Genomic DNA, 14,424 nt, shown 5'->3' with positions numbered 1-14,424 from the left:
TGCGTCCTGACTGCCGAACGAATGGACTACTGAACTCGCGTCCTGACTGCCGAACGAATGGACTACTGAACTCGCGTCCTGACTGCCGAACGAATGGACTACTGAACTCGCGTCCTGACTGCCGAACGAATGGACTACTGAACTCGCGTCCTGACTGCCGAACGAATGGACTACTGAACTCGCGTCCTGACTGCCGAACGAATCAGCTGCCGAACTTGCGTCCTGACTGCCGAACAAATCGACTACTGAACTCGCGTCCTGACTGCCGAACGAATCAGCTGCCGAACTTGCGTCCTGACTGCCGAACGAATCAGCTGCCGAACTTGCGTCCTGACTGCCGAACGAATCAGCTGCCGAACTTGCGTCCTGACTGCCGAACGAATCAGCTGCCGAACTTGCGTCCTGACTGCCGAACGAATCAGCTGCCGAACTTGCGTCCTGACTGCCGAACGAATCAGCTGCTGAACTTGCGTCCTGACTGCCGAACGAATCAGCTGCTGAACTTGCGTCCTGACTGCCGAATGAATCAGCTGCCGAACTTGCGTCCTGACTGCCGAACGAATCAGCTGCTGAACTTGCGTCCTGACTGCCGAACGAATCAGCTGCTGAACTTGCGTCCAGACTTCTAAATGAATCAACTACTGATTTCTCGTCCTGACTGCTGCACTCGTATTCTGACTATTAAATGCAATGACTTACTGCCAGCTCCTCGTTAGTATAGTGGTGAGTATCCCCACCTGTCACGCGGGAGACCGGGGTTCGATTCCCCGTCGGGGAGGCAATGCTCTTGTGTTTTGGGGCTGTGGTGGCCTAGCGGTTAAGGAAGCGGCCCTGTAATCAGAAGGTTGCCGGTTCGAATCCCGATCCGCCAAGGTGCCACTGAGTTGCCACTGAGCAAAGCACCGTCCCCACACACTGCTCCCCGGGCGCCTGTCATGGCTGCCCACTGCTCACTCAGGGTGATGGTTAAATGCAGAGGACACATTTCACTGTGTGCATCGTGTGCTGTGCTGCTGTGTATCACGTGTGACAATCACTTCACTTTACACTTACGTACTAAGCGCACCAACAACCGAACTCGCGTCCAGCTGTCAAAATGAATCTACTAATGAACTTGCGTCCAGACTACGAAACGAATCAACTACTGAACTCGCGTTCTTAAACATTTGTGAGATCATTGGCATCCTACATTCCTATTTGCACTAGAGGATCGATTTTCCACCCACTTGCAATGCTGACATCCCACTGTGCACTTTAAGGAGTTTAAATTGTGTAGGTTCCCATTAGTGCTGCACGATTAATCTAATCGCAATCGTAATCGGCATGTCAGTCTGTGCGATTACATGAACGCAAAAAGCTGTGATTTAAATGTGACTTGTTTGGTCACATGACTTTCGATTCGGTTCAATGGAGACCTCAGATTCGTGACTCACATAGACATATGGGTACACGTACGTCAATGTCGCCGCCATATTGCGATAGGCTCTGCTGGTGCAGTGAAGCATATACATGTCTATGGAGAGAAGTGCATAAAAATGCCTCACTCTTGTGCTGCTTGGGGCTGTACAAACCACTGTACGCTCCAAACATTTCATAGGTAAGGCTGGACCATTGTTTTGAATATATTTGGCCATTATAAAATCCCGTTTTATAAGTCTTAACCTTAGCTAAGATAGGCTAAGCTAGCGAAGCTATGCATTCCTGTGTTCAAGTCAGCCTCCAAACAACGTTTTGGCTAAACGTAGGCATTAACTATTTAGACTGTTCTTAGCTGTTTAGTTAACATTTTTCAAACTTTGAAGGTTTCCTAAAGAAATTCACCTCAGTTTATTTAGCTAAGCTAGCAAAGTTATGCATCCCTGTGTTCAAGTCAGTAATGTTTTTTAAAGTAAAGACTTTTTTGTGATTATTTAATTTTGTAGAATATTGCATTTTGAAAGCACTGGGCATTTCAAGTTGTTATAAGTAGTTTGTATGTTTCACTTTGAAATTAAACATTTCACTATTAGTAATTTGTATGCGACTTTTCATTGATAAACAAGCAAGTGCCCTTTATCGCAATTGCATATCGCAATATTGATCTCAATAATCGCAATATGTCTTATTCCCCAAATCGTGCAGCCCTAGTTCCCATGTTTTGTTCATGGGTTGTGTTTTTGCCTAATATAATCTGGCTTTTGCATGTTTTATTCAGCACGCCACTCCTCTTCTGCTTGAACCTGTCGGAGTGTGTGCGTGTGAGCGCGGGTCGGTGAGTGAAATGCTGCGCTGTTCCGGTCCTCCGCTCTGTGTTCCAGTTCGAGGGTGCAGACTGCGCGGCTCCTCTGCAGGCTTGGCTGCGGGCCACTTGGCAGCCAAAGAAAGGTGCCCTTTCCTGGCCCTGCTCAACTGCCGCTCAGTCTCGGAGCCTCCAACCTGGAGCGCCGGCCGCTCATTCATCACCACACGCACACACACGGAGATGCACGGAAATACTCCCTCAGCTCTTATATCCCGACGTATGCATGCACATACAGACGTATGCATTCACGCTGTCCTGCAGTGCTTCGCTCACGTCATGCATCTGTTTGATGCAATGGAGTACACGCACAGACACACGGAGCATCTGAAGCAACCTAGATGTGTGCTGTGGAAAGAATGCTGATGCACACACTCAGCTCGAGCAAATCGATGTACGGTAGCCATTAAATTACCGCGCTGAGAGGGAAAACTTCTCCGTCTCCAGCCAAGAAGATTCTGCTCTCACATGAAAAGTGGGGAATTTTTGTGTTTCTCTACCCGATAAGGAAATATTAAGTGCCTGTTTGGATGAGGTATGACTGCTCCTTTCTTCCTGGTTAATGAAATGAAAGTGCTATAGCTCTGCCTTTGGTCGTTTTTGATAATGAATTGTATTGGTGAGGAAGTAATGTACAGTAATGGGGCACTCAAGGCGTGAGGGGTGCAATTTATTAAACTTTTGTTCATCTCTCTCTCCCATCCTTATGTTTTTAGGCTGTCCTGGCTGCTCATGAAGGTGTTCCTTGCTCCACCCCACTAGTGCCACGCCCACAGGCTCCTGTCAGTGACCCCCAGCTCAGCCATCCCCAGGCACAGAGCACCTTTCTCCAGAACCAAGCGCCTCGAGTCCTCGCACCCAAACCCCCCAGCGGCCTCCGCGAGGGCTCTGGCCGCAAGACCCCCGCCCAGCGCCTCAACAGGTGAACCTCAGTTTTAGCGCATGACTGCACTCTTTGCAATATACCACAGATATCAAACAATAACAATATTATCAATAGACCATGATTCAAATAAAATATGAGCCAAGGAAGGGCAAAAGCCACATATTTAAAAAGTATTTAAAACATGCACACGCGCACAGACACTCACTCTATATATATATATATATATATATATATATATATACACACACACACACACACACACACACACACACACACACACACTCACTATATATATATTACTGAGTGTGTCTGTCTATATATATATATATATGTGTGTGTGTGTGTGTGTTTTTGTATGTCTAGCACTTAACAATTCCCTACATGTTCTATTATCAGGGCTCTCAGTTTTGTACCTCAAAATCTATAGAAACCGAATGAGAATAGCTGGTGTCGTCCTCTTTGGATAAAACCGTCTGCCATGTGCAGTAAAGGACAGATACTGTAGCGTATACGTGTTCTGTTTGATTCTACATGACCTTTTCCATTGCAGTTCTACGTGAGTTCTAGTAAAAGGTGTCGTTCACCTTTCCTGATGCGCAACTTGGTTTGGGATAAGTGAAGTTTTCTGAATCTGAAGATGAGTGAGGCCTAATAAATGTGGCTTCATCACGGCTTCATCATCTGCTGACCGCCTAAACTCTTGACAGTTCAATTTTATTCCCAAGTATTATATATACTCTACAGAGAGTTCTAGACAGCAGTTCACCAGATGTGCGCTCTCCTTCCTGAGCGCTCATACTTCAGATGTCAGCGTGGACGTTATCAATGCGTCTGCGTCCGTACGCTTTTATTTCGTCCGCATTATTTTGTGCTATTATCAGACTAACGTGTGAACAAACTGCAGAACGTAAAAAAACTCCGTCTGCTACCGCAAGTAAACTGTTATTAGAGATGGTAATTAGTCTTTCCTCTTTTCCATGAAGTGTGTGTGTGTGCATGCTCAGTAAACACTGAAAGCATGCAGAAGGGGCTGGTGACCACCTCAAACAAGCGTGCACACGGAGTTAACAGCATGCGCTTTCGCTGCCGGCCCTTGTTTATGAGCGCTATGGAGACCTTATTTTGTTTGGAGATTAACAGTCAAAGAGAGAGAGAGAGGGGGGGGGGCGAGCGAAGAGAAATAAAGGAGTCCAAACTGCCATCTGTTTCCCACGGCTGCAGCATGACTTTATTACCGCACATCTGGCCAAATTACACAACAAGGGCAGACCGCTGCGATAGCGCCGCCTGTTTGTTTAAAGCACATGGGCCGCCACGCCGGTGAGCTGCGCGGCGTCGTCCTCCCACTCCATTCCCACCAGTCCTCCCCTTCCAGCTCTGTCAGTGCAGGATGTGAACCTGGCTCGGTGCAGACGCTCTCCTCCGGCCTAGCGTCAGGAGCGCCGTTCCGGAGTGCTTCTGCGGTAGGAACGGGGGGTGGTGGCCCTTCCCGTTCCATTTACGTTTACAGCATTCACCAGACGCCCTTATCCAGAGCGACTTACAATCAGTAGTTACAGGGACAGTCCCCCCCTGGAGACACTTAGGGTTAAGTGTCTTGCTCAGGGACATGATGGTAGTAAGTGGGATTTGAACCTGGGTCTTCTGGTTCACAGGCGAGTGTGTTACCCACTAGGCTACTTCCACCCTACTACCACCCAGGCCTCCACCCCTGTATTCCTGCATGACTCTTTCAGTTGATATGTGTCAAGAAATATCAGCAGGTTGCGTCTCGTAAAAAAAAAAAAAAAAACAGCCACACAAATCCAAATGACCACGACCATTTTTTTTTTGTTTTAAGTGTTAATGAATTAAGATCAGGTGCAAATTAATAGCAGTATAAACCGAACTGGGTATAGTGGAGCAGGACAACAGTAATTATGTGTATAAGAATAATAAAGGGGGCCACATGGTGACATGGCACCTAGTGTTGTTCCCTACATTTACATTTACATTTACAGCATTTATTAGACGCCCTTATCCAGAGCGACTTACAATCAGTAGTTACAGGGACAGTCCCCCCCTAAAGACAGTTAGGGTTAAGTGTCCTGCTCAGGGACACAATGGTAGTAAGTGGGATTTGAACCCGGGTCTTCTGGTTCACAGGCCAGTGTCTTACCCACTAAGCTACTACCACCTCCAAGGCTGTGAGTTCGAATCCTAAAGTGAAGTGGTTGTCACTTGTCATACACAGCAGCACACAGTGAAATGTGTCCTCTTTATTTAACCATCACCCTGAGTGAACAGTGGGCAGCCATGACAGGCGCCCGGGGAGCAGTGTGTGGGGACGGTGCTTTGGCACCTTGGCGGATTGGGATTCGAACCGGCAACCTTCTCATTTACGGGGCCTCTTCCTTAACCGCTAGGCCACCGCTGCCCCTGGCTTTGGAGTTTAGGGTTCGGGATTTAGGGTTTGAGTTCAGGTTTTAGTTCAGAATTCAGGGTTTGGAGCCTTATAATTCAGGCTTCAGGACTCAAGAATTAAAGCTTAGATGTGAGGTTTAGGCCTAGGTGTTTAGCGTTGATGATTCAGGGTTCTGCGTTTGGGGTTCCCAGTCTGCTGGTTCGGCGTTTGTGGTTCCCGGTCTTCTGGTTCGGCGTTTAGGGTTCCCGGTCTTCTGGTTCGGCGTTTAGGGTTCCCGGTCTTCTGGTTCGGAGTTTGGGGTTCCCAGTCTACTCATTCAGCGTTTGGGGTTCATGCTGTGGAGTTGAGGTTTTCGGGGTAGGGGAGAGTTAACAGGGTCGCTGCAGGGTGCTGGTAGGTGCCATGTTTGCTCCTCTGTGTATGCCTTGCTGGCTGCTGCCGTGTTTACCCTCAGCATGCAGAATTCCAGAGCCCCTCACACTCCACCATCCTGCATTTTTGTGGTCAGCCTGTGTGACAGGGGAGAGTGTGGGAAAAACGGAAGCCCGAAGAGCAAAAATGCACGGATGGGAATAACGGATGAACAAGACGGCGAGGGAGAGACAAAGATTCACGGGGCAGAGCTGACAGAAGAACAAGCATGAACGTTTTAAAGGATCATTTTATGTAAGCTAAAAACATTATTCCACATGCATGCGAGCATGCAGTACTGCAGTGTAGGGTCCATAATTCCCAGGATTCATGGCGTTGGGGGAGAAGTGTGGAATTGTGAATAACATTCTCTCCCTGTTGTACCATCAGGAAACCCGGGTTCATTAAAGTAATTGTCTCTTGCTCACTGGCCGTGGGACCGGGCCAGCAGCCACGTAGTCCATTTAGGGGAGAAGTCATGTCTGTTGCCTCAGCAGAAGCCGATTTGCTGCTAGATAGATGGATTCTGGGGAGCTCTGACAGCTCAAGGCAACCATTTCACTTAGTGAAATTACACATTAATGTTTTATTTTTGGCCATGGCTACCTGAGGCTTGAGTCTGAAGGATGGATGAGCCAGAAGGTATATTTGGTCTGGTTTCTGGTTTGATTCAGGCCACATTAACATATCTGAACACCATGGAGACAGCCTAAAAATTTGTGCAGACAGCCTCCCGTACAATGGGAGGTCACTAAACCGGGAAGTTTCAGCATCTGAGCTGCCATTTCAGAGCATTCAGAGAATCTCAGATTTTTTTTTATTTAGTAGCAACACACTTTTCATCAGAAGTCACCGTTGGTAGTAGCGAGGTGGTAGTAGCCTAGAAGACCCAGGTTCAAACCCCACTTACTACCATCGCGTCCCTGAGCAAGACACTTAACCCTGAGTGTCTCCAGGGGGGGACTGTTCCTGTAACTACTGATTGTAAGTCACTCTGGATAAGAGCGTCTGATAAATGCTGTAAATGTGAATGTCTTCCCTTCCCTGTTTTTTTTTTTTTTTTTTTTAATTAAATAATGAAAAACTGACATTTGATGTATATTTTACTAAAAGGTTGCAATCTCTGCAGCAGTTTGTTGTCGTGGCTTCTATTGGGGCTCTGAGCAGTGCGGGCAAATGAAAGTGTGGCCCAGAGGCACCCCGAAAAGGTTAATACACGCTAAGCCTCATCTAATGGCTTCCCGAAACACACACCCTTGCACTCCCACAGATTTGGTGGGTCGAGTTGCAGACGTGTGCACCCCCTCAGTGGTCACCGAATAAATATGCCAGCTAAACCGCACATTTGCTGCTTCTTCCCCCCCAACAGGCAACCATCTTTCGAGCGGCCAAATCCCCAACACGTCGTGTACGATTCTGTCTGCGGCGGGGCAGGTGAGTTATGCACGCTGCGATAATTATCGATAATTATGATGTAAAAATGTATAGCCATTTTCTGCTCTACAAACTAGAGCTTCTCCTGCTCCAATTATTAATTAGTCCAGTTCGGAGACAATAGAGCCGTTCTCGTTGGCCACCTCAGCATATTCCTTCCCAGTTTATTCTGCCCTCAATGATCCAATTAGCGGCTCCGTAATTACCGTAGAAACACAAGCTGGGTAGTGTTCAGTGGCGGGCAGGTACGTGACGCGGCCAGTGCCCATTATTTACCCGTTCTGATCATTTTTGCTGAGGTTTTAATAACCTCGCCATGGCTTCCAGAAATATGACAACGTGCCTCTATTGACTTTTAAAGTATATATTTCAGCGTGTATTACGGAATACATGCTTTGAAATGTACTCTGCAACGTATTTCGACGTTGTTGTGCATCTATTATTGCGTTATTGGCAGTCGTGTTGCGTATTTTCTCACCTGGAATTATGACCCGAGTGAACTCGCAACAGTAAATTTGTGTGAAATGTTGCTCGCCATAAAATTCTGTCATTTCAGTTAACAAGACTGCGCCAGCCTGACCGTTCCTCCGTGCATTGTGAACAGGGGCCAGTGGTGGCCTAGCGGTTAAGGAAGCGGCCCCGTAATCAGAAGGTTGCCGGTTCGAGTCCCGATCCGCTGAGGTGCCACTGAGCAAAGCACCATCCCCACACTCTGCTCCCCGGGCGCCTGTCATGGCCGCCCACTCCTCGCTCAGGGTGATGGTTAAATACAGAGGACACATTTCACCGTGTTGCAGTGTGCTGCGCTGCAGCGTTTCACAATCACTTGCAACAGCCGGGATGTCAGGAAAGAATTTGAATTGATCACCATGCATTCTGTAAATTGGCTTAGCAAAGCTTGCTCCCATGCCAGCTTGCATACAGTCTCAAAAGCAGTCTGTTCAGCCAAGAACAGCAAGCATTTGAGGGTGGACGCTGCGTTGCGTTGAATACGAAACCGTTCCGCGTGTGCACCGGTGCAGATAAATATTTATTCCTTGTTTTCAACCTGTGGTTTATGGGGAATGTCTTTCTAGTTTCAAAGTGAATAATGCCGACTCTCATAAAGGTCATAAGCCCTCATACGTTTTAAATAGTAACTGTTCACGCAGGACAAGTTCGAGTTGGAATCTGTGGACGGACGGTTTAGGAAGGAAACCATCACGTGGAAAGTTGGATAAAAGTTCAGCATCATGAGGCTGGATAATGGATCTGATTTCCAGCGATGGCGATGAGGGTTGCATTTGTTGAATCCTCGTAAACTTGCGCTGGGTGTGACTCCGCCCGCCCGCCCGCCCGTCCTTCCCCCAGTTGGCCATACCGTGCTCATGTTGGTGTGCACGTGCACTCACGTTTCCACGCCGGAGTTGCACAACTCTTTCCACTCCGGATTTTTATTGCAGTAACAGGGACATTACGCAGTAGTTGCCGCACATCTGCTCGTCCCATCAGGAGCATTTCCCAAAATTCCTTCTATACTGTAAGTGTGCGCATCACGCTGTTAATCACGCGTGTGTCTGTGTGTTCTGGACACACACACAGCACGGCTCACGGCGAGGCCAGAAATGCCGTCTTTCCGATGTTCTTACGCTCTCTCGCCCTCAGAATATGTACTTTGGTGTGGCTCGGCAGACCTATTATAAACTCATCAATAACCGAAATTCGATCTGCGCCGAGCGGCTTCTGAATTTCATGAATGCATTTTTTCCGCCGTTCAGGGGAAAGGGCTGGGAGGCGCTTGGCATCGGCAGTTTAACAGGAGCGTAGAGAGAGAGAGAGAGAGAGAGGGAGAGGGGGAGAGAGAGGGAGAGAGAGAGAGGGAGAGAGGTTGTTTGGAGAAGGTCTGCAGCTTCCAGTAAGGGTGGCCAGCGTTCCCTTTGTGTTCGGATGGCCGCAGCGCCCTGATTGACTGTGACAGGGAGTTAGTGTGGGATCCGTACAGGCAGCATTCTCCGTGATCAGCCGCCAAACACCATTTATCTGGTTGTGCACCTCTCTGCTTCACGCTTCTGCTCAAATTTTCCAGCTCTGCCCCGTTGCCTTGCTTATGCATCGTCTTTATCGCCTTTTTTTTCTTTTTCTTTTGCTAATGCTAAAATTACCTGAATACTTATAGAATTACTTGAAGCTAGATGTTGCACATCCACCAGTTCATTCATCAGAACGCTGGAATTAAAGCGCCTGATAACCTGCATGTTGGTGTTGGTAGTGGGCGTGGTCATGTTCACTAGGAATTAAAGCGCCTGATAACCTGCATGTTGGTGTTGGTAGTGGGCGTGGTCACGTTCACTAGGAATTAAAGCGCCTGATAACCTGCATGTTGGTGATGGTAGTGGGCGTGGTCACGTTGACTGGAATTAAAGCGCCTGATAACCTGCATGTTGGTGTTGGTAGTGGGCGTGGTCACGTTCACTAGGAATTAAAGCGCCTGACAACCTGCATGTTGGTGTTGGTAGTGGGCGTGGTCACGTTGACTGGAATTAAAGCGCCTGATAACCTGCATGTTGGTGTTGGTAGTGGGCGTGGTCATGTTCACTAGAAATTAAAGCGCCTGATAACCTGCATGTTGGTGTTGGTAGTGGGCGTGGTCACGTTTGCTGGAATTAAAGCGCCTGATAACCTGCATGTTGGTGTTGGTAGTGGGCGTGGTCACGTTCACTAGGAATTAAAGCGCCTGATAACCTGCATGTTGGTGTTGGTAGTGGGCGTGGTCACGTTTGCTGGAATTAAAGCGCCTGATAACCTGCATGTTGGTGTTGGTAGTGGGCGTGGTCACGTTCGCTGTAATTAAAGCGCCTGATAACCTGCATGTTGCTGTTGATAGTGGGCGTGGTCACGTTCGCTGGAATGAAAGCGTCTGTTAACCTGCCTGTTGGTGTTGGTAGTGGGCGTGGTCACGTTCACTAGGAATTAAAGCGCCTGATAACCTGCATGTTGGTGATGGTAGTGGGCGTGGTCACGTTCACTAGGAATTAAAGCGCCTGATAACCTGCATGTTGGTGTTGGTAGTGGGCGTGGTCACGTTGACTGGAATTAAAGCGCCTGATAACCTGCATGTTGGTGTTGGTAGTGGGCGTGGTCATGTTCACTAGAAATTAAAGCGCCTGATAACCTGCATGTTGGTGTTGGTAGTGGGCGTGGTCACGTTCACTAGGAATTAAAGCGCCTGATAACCTGCATGTTGGTGTTGGTAGTGGGCGTGGTCACGTTGACTGGAATTAAAGCGCCTGATAACCTGCATGTTGGTGTTGGTAGTGGGCGTGGTCACGTTCACTAGGAATTAAAGTGCCTGATAACCTGCATGTTGGTGTTGGTAGTGGGCGTGGTCACGTTTGCTGGAATTAAAGCGCCTGATAACCTGCATGTTGGTGTTGGTAGTGGGCGTGGTCACGTTCGCTGTAATTAAAGCGCCTGATAACCTGCATGTTGGTGATGGTAGTGGGCGTGGTCACGTTCACTAGGAATTAAAGCGCCTGATAACCTGCATGTTGGTGTTGGTAGTGGGCGTGGTCACGTTGACTGGAATTAAAGCGCCTGATAACCTGCATGTTGGTGTTGGTAGTGGGCGTGGTCATGTTCACTAGAAATTAAAGCGCCTGATAACCTGCATGTTGGTGTTGGTAGTGGGCGTGGTCACGTTTGCTGGAATTAAAGCGCCTGATAACCTGCATGTTGGTGTTGGTAGTGGGCGTGGTCACGTTCACTAGGAATTAAAGCGCCTGATAACCTGCATGTTGGTGTTGGTAGTGGGCGTGGTCACGTTTGCTGGAATTAAAGCGCCTGATAACCTGCATGTTGGTGTTGGTAGTGGGCGTGGTCACGTTCGCTGTAATTAAAGCGCCTGATAACCTGCATATTGCTGTTGATAGTGGGCGTGGTCACGTTCGCTGGAATGAAAGCGTCTGTTAACCTGCCTGTTGGTGTTGGTAGTGGGCGTGGTCACGTTCACTAGGAATTAAAGCGCCTGATAACCTGCATGTTGGTGATGGTAGTGGGCGTGGTCACGTTCACTAGGAATTAAAGCGCCTGATAACCTGCATGTTGGTGTTGGTAGTGGGCGTGGTCACGTTGACTGGAATTAAAGCGCCTGATAACCTGCATGTTGGTGTTGGTAGTGGGCGTGGTCATGTTCACTAGAAATTAAAGCGCCTGATAACCTGCATGTTGGTGTTGGTAGTGGGCGTGGTCACGTTCACTAGGAATTAAAGCGCCTGATAACCTGCATGTTGGTGTTGGTAGTGGGCGTGGTCACGTTGACTGGAATTAAAGCGCCTGATAACCTGCATGTTGGTGTTGGTAGTGGGCGTGGTCACGTTTGCTGGAATTAAAGCGCCTGATAACCTGCATGTTGGTGTTGGTAGTGGGCGTGGTCACGTTCGCTGTAATTAAAGCGCCTGATAACCTGCATGTTGCTGTTGATAGTGGGCGCGGTCACGTTCGCTGGAATGAAAGCGTCTGTTAACCTGCCTGTTGGTGTTGGTAGTGGGCGTGGTCACGTTCACTAGGAATTAAAGTGCCTGATAACCTGCATGTTGGTGTTGGTAGTGGGCGTGGTCACGTTTGCTGGAATTAAAGCGCCTGATAACCTGCATGTTGGTGTTGGTAGTGGGCGTGGTCTCGTTCGCTGTAATTAAAGCGCCTGATAACCTGCATGTTGGTGTTGATAGTGGGCGTGGTCACGTTCGCTGGAATGAAAGCGTCTGTTAACCTGCCTGTTGGTGTTGGTAGTGGGCGTGGTCACGTTCACTAGGAATTAAAGCCCCTGATAACCTGCATGTCACATATTGACAGGAGGAGCATTAAGTCCTATAGAATGAGTACATAGGGAGTGTGAGAGCTGTCAATCTTGCCTATAGGCTCCTCCCCCTTGTAAACTTTGTTTTTGTAAAAACATCTTTAAAGTTCATTTTCTGGGTGTTGTAAATAATTACAGTCCAACAAAAAGGGCTGAGTGGGTTGTTCGTTCCTAATCAACAACATACAGGTACTTCCTGTTCCTGTCTGACTATTACTTATTTAGTGCTTATTCATTAATTCATTAATTAGAGTGTAAGTGTTTGTTCATTTAAAAAAACTGGATGCAGGTGTATTTCTGCGGTTGAAACAGTTGTTTCTTGACACCAGTATCAAACCGCAGAGGACACTGTGTGCCTCCACCAGGAACGAATGGCTGGAATCAGATGAGAATGTTGACAATGTGCTCTCCTGAATTCCCCGCAACATTGGAGCTCGGTTTCAGTCTTCGACCAGTTCGCCGTTTCCAAGCATGAAACCAGGATAATTCCAGTTTAAAAAGCTGTGCCGTTCGCACATTCTGCACAGCACCACCAGAAAGAGGATGTAAGGGACAGTCGGGAGATATTATGTGATGTGTTTGATTTTCCCCCTTGGTGTCTGAATTGGAAGCTGAGCTGATGGTTTCCTTCTCGCGCTTCCACATGGTGTGAAGGAGCTGCAAAATAAGTCGAGTCTGCAGCGGGAGAATGATAGAGAATGTTGTTGGGGACTGCTGGGACAAGACAAGGACCTTTTTCCCGAGGTTCCTCAAGGAACATGCTTGTTTGGCCCCTGCAATATGCTGTTCATAGTTTTATTTAGCTGCCATATGGTGTAAACCAGATAATCAGCAACAACAACAACATTTATTTCTTATAAAGCCCAAAATCACATACAGTATGTCTCAATGGGCTTTGACAGGCCCTACAGTTGACACCCAACTTACTTGACCCTTCTGCACACAAGGAAAAACCCCACACAAAAAAAGGGAGAAAAAAAGAAAGGAAGAAACGTTGGGAAGGAGTGATACAGAGAGGGACGACCGTCCAGGGTGGAGTGAGCCTGCAAGTGGTGTCAGTGCAGGGTTGGTGACTGTCCAATAACAGAAAGATCCCTGCAGCTGTAGTTGTTACGGTGGTGGTGGCTGTGGTGACCCCCTAGTCGTTTAGCAGTTGCCAGGAACCAGGATTTATCTGCCGGTAGTCTGTACGCTTGATTTGGTAGATTAGAATATCAGATTTTATTATTTGCAAGAACATTGAATCTCTGTCCCTGGACTAAAGGAAATGAGAGAGTTTGAATATTGAATATTTCCTATTTTCCTCTTTCTGCAGGTCTCTCTGTGTACAGCAGACTATTCCCCCGTCAGGGATCCAGACACAGATAACAGTTTCCGAGGTGCCACAGGCGCTGGCCTGGGGTCCACTTTGGAAGTAAAGTAAAAGCCCCGTTTACATGACAGGTGCATCCTGGGAGCGAAAGGGTGCCCGTGTCCCGCTTGGTGTTCAGATGACAGCAGCTGGCGAGCACGTCCCCGTTGGGACGCCGTCGGATGTCGATCCAGGACTATTTATTTCCCGTCACGGCGTGCGTCTGTGCAACAAGATATCTGGATTGACGTTGACTGCGCGCTGCGGTGACATTTCAGTCTCGCCGTCCTGTCCTTGCACTTGTCAATCCCCCCGCCCCCAACAAGAGATTGTGGTGACAGACGTCCAGGAACAGCTGACTGCAACACCGAGACCCTGACCGAAGGCAGGGTCTCCATATTCATTAATAAACCGAGCTGGACACCAAGTCTCTGTTGTTGTGTAGAACATGTGACTGGGACGCCTCTGAAATGTCCTCCATGTCGGAGGAGAACAGGAATGTTTTCAGGAAGTGACTGGGCTGATTTTATTATTTAAAAAAAATTTTTTTAAATTATTTTCTTGAAAATACTCAGGGCGACGAATGAATCTATTTTTAAATGATTTTTTTTTTTTTTTTAATTTAGTGAAAATACTTGAATATTAACAATAGCTCTATATTTCATTCATAATTATCTTATTTGTTTGCATTTGTGGCTGATGGTGTGTAAAATCTTAGTTCTCATGTTTAAGGTACATTTTTGTATTTGACACTTTAATAAGAATTTTGTTTTGCTGGGTTTCAAAAACCAGTTGACAATAAAAACAATCTTTTTTTTGTCAAAGA

At 47.6% G+C, this 14,424-nt stretch overlaps 1 protein-coding gene across 1 annotated transcript in view; it reads left to right on the top strand.

The window, feature by feature from the left end:
* LOC114783769 (tubulin polyglutamylase TTLL5-like) overlaps window positions 1–14,349 on the top strand; it is a gene marked incomplete at its 5' end in the record, with an annotated part of 59,588 nt that extends 45,239 nt beyond the window's left edge. The window contains 3 exons of the mRNA XM_028969263.1: window positions 2,995–3,200; window positions 7,349–7,413; window positions 13,563–14,349. Of these exons, the coding sequence (XP_028825096.1) occupies window positions 2,995–3,200; window positions 7,349–7,413; window positions 13,563–13,615 (324 nt within the window). The remainder of the gene's footprint in view (window positions 1–2,994; window positions 3,201–7,348; window positions 7,414–13,562) is intronic.
* Window positions 14,350–14,424: the final 75 nt, after the last annotated feature.

This window comes from Denticeps clupeoides, unplaced genomic scaffold, assembly GCF_900700375.1.
Source record: "Denticeps clupeoides unplaced genomic scaffold, fDenClu1.1, whole genome shotgun sequence".
Lineage (NCBI taxonomy): Eukaryota > Metazoa > Chordata > Actinopteri > Clupeiformes > Denticipitidae > Denticeps > Denticeps clupeoides.
Note: the sequence above shows the minus strand (reverse complement) of the source record. Positions and strands in the feature narration are given on the sequence as shown.